The sequence below is a fragment of the Prunus avium genome, chromosome 7 (genome assembly GCF_965620075.1).
Source record: "Prunus avium chromosome 7, drPruAviu1.hap1.1, whole genome shotgun sequence".
NCBI lineage: Eukaryota > Viridiplantae > Streptophyta > Magnoliopsida > Rosales > Rosaceae > Prunus > Prunus avium.
Window position 1 is genome coordinate 34,164,808 of NC_142290.1, and position 14,082 is coordinate 34,178,889.

Below are 14,082 nucleotides of genomic sequence, written 5' to 3' on the forward strand. Positions count from 1 at the left end.
ACCAAAACCCTGTGATGAATTAGGATAAGGGATCCAAACAAATTCATCTTTCTTGAAATTGAAAGAAATAATACAATTGGGTAATCCTCCATCTACATCACGATAAATCAACCAATGCATGTCTCCATATGCAGATATGGTCTTGCTACTAAACTCACACTGGGGAACTGAGTGTATTTCTCTCCACAATGATGATCTTATGTCCAGTGTATAAACATAAGCCGTGAAAAAAAACCTCCTTAGATTGTACGATTGACTTTTAACAATACAAACAATCTTATGAGTCCTAGTTATACCATCAAATCCCATACCGTACCAACTTTTATCATAAGCTTCAACAAAGTCATTAATTGGCAACTCTAGATCTAGAACTTCTCCTCTGAGAGGATTGACCAATACGCATTTACCCATCCATTTAAAGCAAATACAAGTTGCCAAAAACAAGATCTACTTCGTAAAAACGGAGACTGCACAAAATCTGTGCATATCTATACTTGCTTTTTGTGAAGTTGTGCTCGCCTTTGTAGTTCAATGATTGCAAGGCAAAGCGGCTACGGTAGCTAGGAATAAAAGACGAGGTTTGAGTAAGAAGCATAAGTTGAGTTCCTTCAACAACAGGATTAAGTGAACGTAGCGTAGCAAAAAATGGGTTTTCAACTATGCTTAGAGAGGTCTTAGATACGCTACGGATGTGACAAAGTGATTTTATCGGCAGTCTTGTAAGGACGTCAAGGAGGATATCGTTGGGTAGGTCCATTAAGGTTGGCTTCTCGTTTCCCTTAGCCCTCGACTTCTCCAACCCTAGTAACAAATTTGAATATAAGTATTGAACTCATCACATAGATCGTTGATAAGAATTGTATCAAAGAACTCAAGATATTATTAACACAAAATTGTATTATTTACCAAAAATAAAAACACAAACAAGTATATCACAGTTGACGTCATACAGTTACATATTCAAGTAAATTAAATTGTAACAACAAATCAACAATACTTACCTTTGATAGAAAATATTAAAAGATGCGGCATCAAAATTAATAGAAGATCGATGCATCCGGTTAAAGAGTTTCTTCCAAACCAGCAACTATCAAGGATTTCCTTCATCTTAGGTCCCAGCTGCTCTTGGTCAAGAAATAAGAATAGGGTTTGTTGATGATTTGGTGTCTAACAAGCATATGAAGTGAGTGGCAGCGTATGGAAAATAATTACTTTCTATATTTGAAAGGACTAATATAACCTATAACAAATTTACTCATATACCCCCTATGCCATTTACTTATCTAACCCTACACAATCGTATGCAACAAGCCACACCCCATTTATATATATAACCAGTTCTAATTCCTAAATTCCCTTCGCCTTTTCCGCCTTTTCCTATTTTTGGTTCCCAAATTTTCCTCTTTTCGCTTCCCGAATTTTGCTCCGCATTTTCCCATTTTCGTAGACATGACAGATAAAGAAGAAGTATAGCCTAACATCGAAGACACATCGGAATTTAGAGAAGAAGAATAGCCTAACATCGAAGACACACCGGAATTCAGAGAAGAAGTACAGCCTAACATAGAAGACACACCGGAATTCAAACTCTTTCGATCCATGAAGCGCAACTTTGACAAAAACCGACAAAAGTTGCTTTTGTGACAGATTTGTGGAAATTGGAAATTGGGACTAAATATTTAACACATGTTAAAATAATCAAATTTAGTTTACACCAATATCCCAAATCAAAGTAGAAGAAAACCATAAGCAAGATACAAAATGTTGACATATATCATACTTTCGATTATATATGGTCACAATTCATACATTTTCTTGCTGCGTAGATTGAGTGGCTCTTTGCTCATCTAGTTCACATGAGAACTAAAGGGAGAATTAGACAACTTCATCATGTCGTACTTAGAGTTGGGCCTTTTTCAGGGCATGTTTTTTTATAGTTGGGCCTCCTTATGGGCAATGCTTTCACAGTTGAGCCCAAATTTTATAACTTCAGTTAAGCAGTTGAATATTAATTTAAAGAGTATTTCAAGCTGTTAACTTTGAATTTGAAGTGCATTGGAACTTTAATATGCACCAGCTGGTATTTCTGAGCTTCTTGGTCCAGCTTTCTTTTCTATGTGATTTCCTTCCAATGCTGCATCAAATTGTTTTCACGGGCATGTTAGTCGGGTGTTTAATTAATTCTCTTTCATCTTGGGTTGAACTCAATACATTTCATGAGACTCTGTCTACCATGTCTAAACATTGCAGGTTGAAGTTTTGACTTTGAATTTCACATTTCACATTTTAATTTTTAATTTTTATTGTTAATTATTGCCTAATGTTTGATGCTAGGTTCTTCTTCGAAGCCAATGCACCAGTGTCTTTTGAACATTGGCCCCAGTAATCTAAATTCCACATTGCAGGGCAAAGAAAAGCTTACTTCAAATAGAAGGCCTCTTGTTGTCCGAGCAGGGTATGCCTATTTTTGTGCTTTGAATATAGGTTTCTAGTAGTTGCTTAGGAGATAGGATAACAGCTAACCATGATTGTCCGAATTTTTCAATATTTCAAATTTAGTTTTTATCTTTTAAATATCTCTTAGTTGGCTAGTTCTTGTATTAATACTGTTTCTCTTCAATTCTGTTTCTTTTTGCTAGTACAGTGGGGACAGACCAAGTTCTGCGAGTATCTTTGCCAGCCACCTCTCTGCTATTCTTTATAAGAAAAGGTTTGAAATTTTATTGAGCAATTTGATAATGAGAAGCTCTTGAATATGTTAGCTTAATCTGGATGTTGGGGTCTGTACAACCATGTTAATAGTATTATGAATACTTAGAAATGTTATCTTCCTCTTTGTGATTTAGTTTGTTCCATACTTCTGTCAGCCTGTAATTGCGGGATTGGGAGATGAAGACAAGCCATTCATCTGCACTATGGATTCAATTGGAGCCAAGTAGGTTTATTTTCTCTTTCCCTTTTTCTTTTCTGACATTTTCACATTTTAGAGCTGCTGGGATGGAGTGAGTTGGTATTGTGAAAATTTCCTTTGTTTATCTTTTAATATTAAAGAAGAAGAATATAATAATATGCCATTTTGCCAGATATAACAATTAACTACCTTTTTTTCTTGGTTTTTTTAAAATTAAGCACATGGGATAAGATAGAAACAAATGCAAAACAAAAAAAAAGTTTCCTAGTTTCTGGAAATTGCTTGCTAGTTGAATGAAGTTATTATTAAAAATAAATAAAATGAATGCATACGGCATCAAACTTTGTTTCCTAATGGAATGTCAAGATACTGTTATGTTCATTTCGTTCATTCAACTTTATTCGATCTTCTATACACGGATTGATATATCTGAAATATGTGGTTCAAATTGATTGTGCCTCTGTGTTTTTTCGCAGTTTTAGCACAATCTTTTGTTAATGAATAAATTGAAATTTATTGCATAGGTAACTCCTCGAAGAAGGTGAAATACATATTCTGGCATTTGTCATCTAAATGTTCTTCTGCCCCCTCTACCTCATGCCTCTGCTTAATTTTTTTGGTGGATCCCAAGTACATGATTGCCGTCGTTGTTTGAACTCTATCCTGATATGAAACTATTCATTATGCTATAAATGGTCAGTTCAAGTGAGGCCATTGTAGTTTCTCAGCATTGTCTTAGATGTTTTTCCTCTGGTGTTATTTGTAGAGTTAAGCATGTATATACACATGTATGCACACATGCTCATTGTGGCTGATGTATTTTTCATCAGATCATAAGAAGTATATTTGAGGTTTTGTGTTTTGAGTGTTGGTATGTTATAGAATACATTTGCTTGACTCTTCATCAACTGGACCTTTGTTTGAACAGAGAGGTGGATGGGCAAAATAATCAGTGATAAGATATGCATCAGATGGCACCACTATTCAAGCATGATAGAGGACAAGATTGATGCAGACAGACAGAATGGATGACATTTTGTTTAAACTACCTGAACATTAGATGCATTTTTAGGGTTGACCACTTTTGGAATTTGTTTGTATCTACTATCACTTGGATTGACATAGTGGGATTTGTTTTTGTATCTAGTATAACTAATGGGATCGGATTAAGATACTCATTTACTCTGAATTTTAGTATTGTGGTACAATGGAGGATTTTACTTTTGGAAATTTTAGTATTGCGGTACAATGGAGTTTATTGTCGGCAGAGGTTATTTCGTAAGGAGAAATCTAATCCGACAAATATTTGTCGACATAGACTTATCCCGACGAAATCGTCGGGAGAAGTGTTTATGTTATTTTTTTTAATTTTTTTTGAAAAAAATATAAAATTAGTTTCTTTACTTTTGTTTTTTCGCCCACTTCTTTAATTTAATTAATATCTTATCCTCTTTAGTTTCTTAGTCTTTTATATATATACATATATGTACGTACGTACGTATTTTTTAATAATATATTCGTATTCTATATACATCTATTGTTTTTTAAAAAGCAAACGTACAGTAGTCGTATTGTACATGTGCGTACGTTTTTCTAATGCTTAATACACATATTTTTTACAAAATTTTCAGTAAGACACACAAAGTTCACGTATTATACAAATAATTCTCACATATTATTTTTGAGTGCTGCTAAACGAACCCTAAAATTAACTGAGTACACCCTACGATCTAAGTACACCCTAATGTTTAAATTAAAATGTAAAATTAACTAAGTACACCCTATTTAACTACCAAAAATACCCATGGTACACCCTCTTTAATTTTTAATCTTTTAAAGTATTTAAAATAAACAAATAAAGTAAAATAATATTTTAACAAAACTCTCTCTCTCTCCTGCTTCTTCTTCTTCTTCTTCTTCTTTTATCTCTCTCCTGTGCGATCACCACCACCTGGTTTGTGTTATTGATTGTTTAAGTTTTATGCATACAAAAATCAACTGGGATCAATACACTTCTCCTGGATTCCGAGTTGTATGTTAAAAATTAAGTCAATTTGTTTGAAGACATGGGTTCAAAAGCTCAAGCAGTAAAACAAAGATTTTAATTCTTAATTAAATATATTGTCTTCAATCTTTCGAGAGAGGTGTGGGTTTTCAATCTAATTTAGGGAGATTTGGTAGTTTGGGATTTTGGGTACAGCATATCTCAACTCGTCTCAGAGTGGGGTGGGTCGGGAAGGAGAGAGAGCTTTTTTTCTCTTTTTAAAATTTTATTTTATTTTTTGGTTTTAAATACTTTAAAATATTAAAATTAAAGAGTTGACTATAGTTATAACAACGGGCATGCGTCAAGTCTTAAGGATGGTGTACATATTGGGTACACAATTCAATATATCCTTTTTGGTCATTTTATATTAGGGTAAATTAGTAATTCAATAAATAGTTTAATAGTATGGTGTACTCAATTAATTTTAGGGTTCGTTTAGCAGTACTCATTATTGAATAAGAATAATATATGTTAAAAAAATTATACTAAAATATTATATGGTGGCTCATTAATATCTACTTCGGATACGTTGAAATTAGAAAATTGATATCTATAAAGTACAAACTAATGAAACTTGGAGGGTCCTCTTTTATTTTTTTTATTTATATATTAAATTGTAGATAGACCTTTTGGAATAGTATAGCCGTGCGTCTGTACTACGATTGTTTTCAAAATTAGTATATCGACACGTGGTGTCTAATCGCTGGAGGGTCCCCTTTTAAAAAAAAAAATAGTACAGCCGCCCGGCTATACTCTGTGTTTTTAATTTTTTTTAAAAATAGAATCATCTTGACACGTGGCGCCAAATGACTGTGGTCCTCTTTCTTTATATATAAAAATAGTACAGCCGCACGGCTATACTCAGTTTTTAATTTTTTTTAAAAGAAGTATCGCCGCCCGGCTATACTATTTTACAAACCCTTTAAGTAGCATAATATGTATTTCTCTTTTTTAATCGAACTTCCCCAGAGCCCAAGAGCCAAGTCTTTGATTAATTTAATTATTATTAATGGAAGCCAAATCCAAATCCTAGCCTGTTAGCCCAACTCTCCAATGTCAACAAGACTTACAGGGGCACTACAGTAAATAAGCTTTTATTAAAAAATAACTACTCCCAATCTACTTTTTACAATGCTTTTGGATGAATAAATAAATAACAAAATAATGGTGGGATGGGTCAGCAAAGCCTGTGTCTATCAACCATGCCTAGGGAACCGGCTCTTCTTAGATTCCCACGCTGCGCGATATTTTCGTTAAAGCTCATCACGTTCCTGCCTTGTATTTTCACCAGCTAGCTACAGTCCCCCAACTGGCCCCATTAATTTGTTTTTTCCATGGATGCCCTAACGTGAAGATGTATCCAACTATAAATAAGGGTACTTCTGCTGATATTTCAAATTTCTTTTGATTTTTGTTTCTTCTAGCGTTGGATTGTTTAAGGATTCTCCAATGTCCTCCATCATCAAAAATAGCAAGGGAGAGCACATGCAAGAGCAATTCCCTTCCTCTTTCACTCTCCTTCTAACTCCAGAATTAAACCCAACACTCAACCTCTACCTCATCCTCCTCCTATGTATTGATATCATCTTCCTTCACATTTTACTCACATCCTAAATTAATTACATATTTCATTTGCATCACCCTCTACACACATTTTTCATGGCTATTCCTCGTTCTTTGAAATTGATCCACCTCTTACGTAAAGCTTGAAGCACCCTTAAACAATCAACGCTAGGAGAAACAAAAATCAAAAGAATAGAGCAAGAGCGAGTTTACCAAGTTTACCAAGTGTGTAATTTTAAGTCTTAGGACATAATACTCTTTATTTTATTTGGGTGTGTAGTTTTAAGTTTTCAGACATAATACTCTTTGTTTTATTTTTCCGAAGCCTTAAAACTACACACCCATTTATAATTGGCTTAGACCCATTGTACTTGTTTGTCTGGTTTTAACTTTCATCTTATGCAAGGCAAAACAAGATGCTTTAATTTCAAAAGTTATTAACTTTGTTAGCAAATTACCACCCATTTGCTCACTGATGTTCAACTTGTATGTGAATTGACCTATGTTCCAATTGTTCTTTTATTTCTGACAAAAGAAAAGGCTGGTGAACTTCAGGTGTCTTGGAAATCTAACAAATGTATGTAATGATGTTTTGTTCATGAATCTGCAGAATTTCTTTGGAGGATTTCATGGGGCAGCTGTTGCTGCTGTTGCTGAGGCTGTGTCCATAGCTTGTGCTAGAACAGTCGTGTCTAAGGATAAGGAGATTTTTCTAGGGGAACTAAGCATCTCTTACCTCGCCAGCGCAAAAAAGAATTTGAGTCCTTCAGAATTAGACTTGTCTCCTTTAACTCTTGTTTTATCAAGTTTGATGCAAATGGAAACAAAGATATTGAATGAAATGATATCAATCCCCATAAACTGTACTAAAGATTGTTTAGCTGTCTTCTTTGGACAACTGAAAAACAGGTCCTTATTCAATGACCTTATTAGAAAATAATTGCACGTAGGAATAGTTGGATACCCTTAATTGGTGATGAGCATTACTTCCATTCCATATTGACGGCGGTTCAAAAAGTTTTAAGGCCCGATAACCATTTCAGTTTTCAATTTACATTTTTCATTTTTTATTTTTTTTAAAAACTGAAAACTGAAAACTTTTTTTGAAAATTAAAAACTGAACACAAGTTGTTTGGTAAATGACTTCAGTTTTCTTTTTTTCTATTTCGCTTTTTTGTTGTTATTTTCGTATTTTTTAACATAAGAACAATCTAAAAAGCAAGAAAGAATAGTCCATAACAACACCTGCTATGAAATAAGATAAATATTATAAGATCCACTTCAATATTATGAAATAAGATAAACATAAATATTATGAAAATAGCATTTTTGTAGTACTGCACATACATGAACTGAAATTGAAATAAAATCCACTACAATAACATCAAACTACTATGTTACTAATAACAAAGCAAGCACAAAATGGCATCCAAATCAAAGGCTATAGATAAACTCTCTCTCTCTCTCCCTCTCTCTCTCTCTCTCTCGATATGTTATTATCGTAAGTTTGGCTTTTTGTAATATTGCACATTATTATTTACGGAATTGACCATCTGGTTTGAAAGGCTTACCCACGCATTTACTATTGAGTTAATGCTATTTTCCTGTATTTACAATTCAAGTTGCTAATACACGAAAAACGGAAGTATCCACCAAGTTACAGGAAAAAATACGAAAGGCAAAGCAAAGCAAAAGCCAAAAAGAAAGTCATGCTCTCTCTCGCCTTTCCAAGCCAACTCATTCTTCAGAATAACTTTATTATGATGGTAAAAAATATTCATCATGATTCTTGCGCGATGCCCCCAACAAGCAAGCAAAATTATTTAATGTATGAAAATGACAAAAGCTACCCAAAATTATTTAATGCTTCATCCATCTTCTTCCATCTGATATCTTTTTTTTTTTTTTTTTTTTTCTCTATCAACACTTCCATCTGATATCTTTGAAGAGACTTTTTAGTTTTTATTTGATCCATTGGGCAAACATTGCATCACAACACAGTGAGTTTTGTGGAGTATTTTATCACATATTAAGAACATAAGAATTATTACTTTTTTTTTGGTTGAGAGAATCTTGTATTTGGTTTTCTGATTTCCCTATTTTGTAGTCGTTATAATTTATTTTAACTTTCATAATATTGGAATCCTTCCTTAATAATTCAGTGAAAAAGAATATTGAGAGAATCATGTAATTGTTTATCGATAGTGGTTGGATTAGGTCCTTCCTTAATAATTCTTAGGTCTTTTAATTATAATTTTCCTATGTAATTATGAAAAGACTAAAATGGCCTTTCATATTGGCCCCACAAGATGTGTCACGCCAGTAGGGAGAATCAATTGCATGTAAAATCCTGGAAATGTGCCCCCCTCCCCAAACGCTGCGTTTCAAAAAAAAATAAAAATAATTAGATGAAGGTTTTAGATACTGATACTTTTCACAATAAAAAAACAAAACAAACGGGATTGATCAAATATCTCTATTTCAAACTTTCATGTGTAAATTTTTATTTTATTTTTTTCCTTCAAGGGTAAACACAATTTTGTCATTTTGAGGGGAAAATGAAAATAAAAAATAAAAAAATCCAGTAGCTGCTTCCCATCCCATCAAAGGGCCAAGTTTCACATGCGGCTTCCCATCCAACACTAGCTTGTTTTATTGATAAAGAAGAGAACCATTTCCCCCAATGCAATTTCCCATCAAAGGGTCAAGTTTCACGTGCTGCTCCTCCACTCCTAAATGTACTTGTATAATGCTTTTGGATTTTGAAAAAACAAACAAACAAACAAAATAATGGTGGGATAGGCAGCAAAGCCTGTTTCTCTCAACCATGACCAGGAAACCGGCTTCTAAGATTCCCACGCTGCGCGATAAAGAAAAACACTAGCTGCTTTCCAATACAGTGTTGCTTCCCATCAAACACTAGCTTTACCCGAGCAAAAGACACCACATTTCCCCATCAAAGGGTCAAGTTTCACATGCTGCTGCTATTGCGTTTCAAAGCTTTTTTGTACTACTTGACCCAAAAAAAAGGCTTTTTTGTTCTACTTTTAATAATGCTTTTGGATATAAAAAAAAGGAATACAAAATAATGGTCGGCAAAGCCTGTTTCTATCAACCATGTGTATGGCTACGTTTTCCACTAGTTGCTTTTTGACTGCGAGTGCGTGTTTGTAAGTGCTTGTTTGGTGTGCATTGGGAGCTGCTTTTCTCTCCTCTACTTTATTGTATTTGCTTTCTCCTTGTATTTTCACCAGCTAGCTACAATCCCCCAACTGGCCCCATGATGGCTGATATTAATTTGTTTTTTTCCATCGATGGATATTTCAAATAAGAGTACTTCTGCTGATCACGTGAAGATGTATCCAACTATTAATAAGACTACTTCTGCTGATATTTCAAATTTCATACACTCATACAAACCTTTATCCATTTTTGGTTCTGCTCTCCAATGTCCTTCGTCATCAAAAATAGCAAGGGAGAGCACATGCAGCAAGATCAACTTCCTTCCTCTTTCACTCTCCTTCTAACTCCAGAATTAAACCCAACACTCAACCTCTACCTCACCCTCCTCCTATATATTGACATCATTTTCCTCCACATTTTACTCACATCCTAAATTAACTACATATTTCATTTGCATCATCCTCTACACACATTTTACATGGCTATTCATCGTTCTTTAAAATTGATTCGCAACTTACAAAATTTTTGGAAAACTGGTAAACAATCCAACGCTAGAAGAAACCAAAATCAAAAGAATAGAGCAACAACGAGTTTACCAAGTTGTCTCTCTCAGATTTACGAGTTCGATACAATCTGTGTCGAAACTCTGGAAGATATGGAAGCGTTGCGAAAACTTATGAAAGGAGGCAAAGTAAGTTTTTTTTTCTTCTGTTTTTGAGTATTTATAATTTTCATTTAGCTTAGTTATGAATATTATTATAATTAATGTTATATTTAATATCTACTGAGTAGAACCCCAAGTTCTTCGGGATCTGGGGGAGGAGACACTTCTACAAGTGGGGAGGGCTCCGAATCTGGGGGAGGAGACAACAACGACGATGCAGGAACAAGTCACTGATATCTTTTTTTTTTGGGTCAACACTTCCATCTGATATCTTTGAAGAGACTTTTTAGTTTTTGTTTGATCCATTGGTCCAAACATTGTATCACAACACAGTGACTTTTGTGGAGTATTTTATCACATATTGAGAACAGAAGAATTTAACATGTGTTTTATGAAGTGCGGATCGATGCCTTAACAAGTATGTAACATAATTATGTGCATTAATGTATTTGGTTTTCTAATTTCCCTATTTTGTAGTCGTTATAATTTATTTTCACTTTCATAATATTGGAATCCTTCGCGGATCTTCGTCCTATATTTTGCTTGTTTCATTAAAAAAAAAGACCGAGTGAGTTAGTTAGAGTGTCGTGAGATAGGGTCGAACAACTTTTTTTTTTAATTGCTGCGAAAGGTGTCGAACACTTCCGGAGAGAAAGTGGTGCAATCACGTGGCCACTGCGTAAAGTCCCTTTCAATGTGGATGAGTTTGAGTTACTTTCCTGCCAAGTTGAAACAAACAATAAAATCCAAAACGATCGAGCACGCACCAAGTCTACATCACTCACGTGCTCTTTTTACCCATACCCTCTTTCCTCCATTCATCATGGCTTTATGGTACAACTACTACTACTAAGTTACAAAGTTTACAAACCCTACCCTACGAACCATTCACAAAAAAGAAACAGATCGTTACAATATAAAACATATCCCACCCATTTCCAATTCAATCAATATTTAAATTAAATGTTTTTATAAAAAAAAACATTTAAATAAAAAGGATGTGTCCGTTGGCCATGCCATTGCCATTGCCATGCATCTCCCTCTCACCTTTAATTATAATTTATATGTTATATATAATTACTCCACACCTAGCTACCAAATCAAACCGCGAATGGTCTGATTTATTTAGTTTGGTTTTGAGCTTTTGTAAAACTTGTCTAAACTAAACTCGACAATCTCATTTTCATTTTCCATAAATGAGCATTGGAGTTTCATTCTCAAGATGTTTGTTTTTATATATATATATATCGTAAAGACATAAATTATTATTCTTATTTATATTTTAGTTGTAAACAAAATGCATGATAGCTATTAGTTTAATGATAATTTTCTTCCTAATATTAAAAGACATCTCCTGTTTGATTCCTCTTACTCCCGTTTATAAAAACAAAATGTAGTACATGATGCTTAGATATTGTGGTTATAAGGTAAAGCAAATCATACCAAATTACTTTCCCCTCAAGACAACTTCACAGGACGATCACTTCAATTCTTTCAACTTGAACAGTCGACAAACAAATTTGCTAACCCTGGTAGAGAATATCAACCAAGGTATTATTCCTATCTGCAAACACATTATGAGAAGATTAGAAGCACAATGCGAAAACTGTAGACGCTTATTACATATTAATTAAAAGAGCGCCTGACAGCAGTTAGATCATTTAGTTGCTAAGAGCAATACGAAGAGACATATTTCAGCATCTTTGCTTAAGGGATCACTTAAAACTCCCTTTTTCGACATAAGGTTTCACCCAGGAAAAATATAAGATAATAACAATGTAAAGTACACTTGAACTTTATTTACCATAACATTTTCATTTAAAATTCCTCCAGCACTCCATGATAGCACTTTCCCTGCAAAGCAACAAGAAAGTCAATCAGAATTACAATCAGTTTAGTTGTTATACTGCCTGTTACTTAATCTGATTTATGCATATGATAGCTCCATTCTTTCTTCTTTTTTCTTTTCAAAATCAGTAATTATCCTAGCTCACCACATAGGCTTATAGGCGAATATAACAAGTAAAAGAAAGCATTAATTGTAGTAAGCAGAACTCAAATCATCAAGCGACAAAGAGCAAAACAGAAGATTCTTACAAATAGCCATACTGGAAGAAAGAATGGAACTCAATAAGTAAATATGCAACAAAAATGCATTACCAAAGGGTTGCACAAGTTGTTGTGATATGGAGGCAACAGGAACCCTCCAAAACCACCAAAGCAGCACAAGATACGTTAAGACCTAAGACAACAACCAAGTGTGTCAATAAAAAAACCTTGATTAAGGAAGAAAGAAAACTTCTAAAAAATCTAGTATACCCAGAATTACCTTTGAGATGAACAAAACTTTCAGATACAACTCATATGAAAGTTTTCTCTCCTTGCCATGCAATTCTTGATCTGGAAGTCAGGTAATAGTGTTAGAATCTCCCATCCATAGTAGGGCACCATATCTCCACTAAGAAAATAAAACCGCACCACAAGAGAGTACTGAAGCTATGAAAGATAGGAAAATATAACCGGGCATGGAGCTGAAGGAGAAAGAGAGGGGGAGGGGGAGGGGGAGAGGGGAGGAGGGAGGGGGGGAAGAGAGGAGGGGAAGAAGTAAAAATTAAACTAAGTAAATGTAGCAATAAGTTATATCAAGTGATCTTTTTTGCACTCACTTTATGTTTTCTAAATCATACATCCACCTGATGGGCCGTGCAACAAGACTAAATTTGTACTGAGAACATAGGAATTAAGAGTATGTGTTATAAAAAGAAAAGAAAAGCAAGTTGGCTAATCTAAATAATCAACCACTCATATCTCTGAATGAGATTGATATTTGACTCAATAAAATGAATGTACAGGGACGTCTAGTAATTAAAGACATTGAACAACTACCTAAACTGCATTAAACATTCAACCCTTCGCTTAACAACTTCATCTTCTTAAAGTGTACGTGGCTGCTACTATACAAACACAATTTTGAACCCAGGCATGTCCTACAGACCTAACACTTGTATTTTTTTTTTCCATTTTCAACATGGTAAATATGAATTACCAATATAAAAATAAAATCAAAGTCTTTAGGCATGTTTAGTTGTATAGAGCTAGAGCCTAGGGCCTAGAAAAGAACTCTAATCAACAAATTTAGTAACCCCAAATCCTTAGGCCAAGAGTAGTTTAAATTCACAAATCTTTGCTTGGGGGAAGAAAAGGAAAAATAAACGAACAGAACAGGTTAGGGTCTAGACAAAATGTATCCATATAAATAAGTCAATGACCTACAAACAGAAATCAAACTAAAAGAAAAATTAATAAAAACCCAAAATAGATTTATATAGCCACTAATATAGTGAATTACAGAGTGTGCATGAAAAAACAAACTATATAACAGTACCTTGAAAGAAGCAAGCTTAGAATTCAAAATCCACTAGTGCTAGCACCAGAAACACCAAAACAATAAAAACTTAAAACCAAATAAACAAAGAATAAGACCCTAAAATACAATAAAAATAACAATAAGATCAAAAAAATCGTAGAGAAATTTATAGGCAGTATGAAAGAAAGAACCAAACTTCACCATCGAGTGATCCTTGTAGGAATTGCTTTAAAGTCATTTTAGCCATTTTTCTCGCTGAAAAAGAGTACCATTCAGGTTATTACACATATAAGGTAAACAAATTAACCAGATTCAGAAACAAACAACCAATTACCGAAGTCCAGGTC

General features: G+C 34.0%; 1 protein-coding gene and 3 long non-coding RNA genes across 7 annotated transcripts; 3 read left to right on the top strand and 1 right to left on the bottom strand.

Moving 5' to 3' along the window:
* Positions 1–2,650: 2,650 nt before the first annotated feature.
* Positions 2,651–4,118, top strand: LOC110754761 (uncharacterized). The gene is made up of 3 exons (XR_002526356.2): positions 2,651–2,710; positions 2,868–2,935; positions 3,840–4,118. It is a non-coding gene; the product is annotated as an uncharacterized LOC110754761 (long non-coding RNA).
* Positions 4,119–6,342: 2,224 nt separating this feature from the next.
* Positions 6,343–7,345, top strand: LOC148293363 (uncharacterized). The gene is made up of 2 exons (XR_015825650.1): positions 6,343–6,746; positions 7,132–7,345. It is a non-coding gene; the product is annotated as an uncharacterized LOC148293363 (long non-coding RNA).
* A 1,400-nt stretch (positions 7,346–8,745) lies between these two features.
* LOC110754724 (protein GET1-like) lies at positions 8,746–13,336 on the bottom strand. 4 transcript variants are annotated; one of them, XM_021955828.2, is made up of 6 exons: positions 12,847–12,930; positions 12,698–12,768; positions 12,529–12,610; positions 12,173–12,222; positions 11,812–11,932; positions 8,746–8,898 (listed from the first exon to the last, which is right to left on the bottom strand). In XM_021955828.2, the coding sequence occupies exons 1-5, from the start codon at positions 12,893–12,895 to the stop codon at positions 11,849–11,851; spliced, it is 336 nt and encodes a 111-aa protein (XP_021811520.1). In that variant the 5' UTR covers positions 12,896–12,930; the 3' UTR covers positions 8,746–8,898; positions 11,812–11,848. The 4 variants fall into 4 exon arrangements, 3 of the variants coding, with proteins under 3 accessions (XP_021811520.1, XP_021811519.1, XP_021811522.1); XM_021955827.2 differs by lacking the exon at positions 8,746–8,898 and adding an exon at positions 9,966–11,087; XR_002526345.2 differs by lacking the exons at positions 8,746–8,898; positions 12,847–12,930 and adding an exon at positions 13,035–13,336 and having other exon boundaries at positions 11,094–11,932.
* LOC110754725 (uncharacterized) lies at positions 9,620–10,829 on the top strand. Its single transcript, XR_002526348.2, has 2 exons — positions 9,620–10,395; positions 10,497–10,829. It is a non-coding gene; the product is annotated as an uncharacterized LOC110754725 (long non-coding RNA).
* Positions 13,337–14,082: the final 746 nt, after the last annotated feature.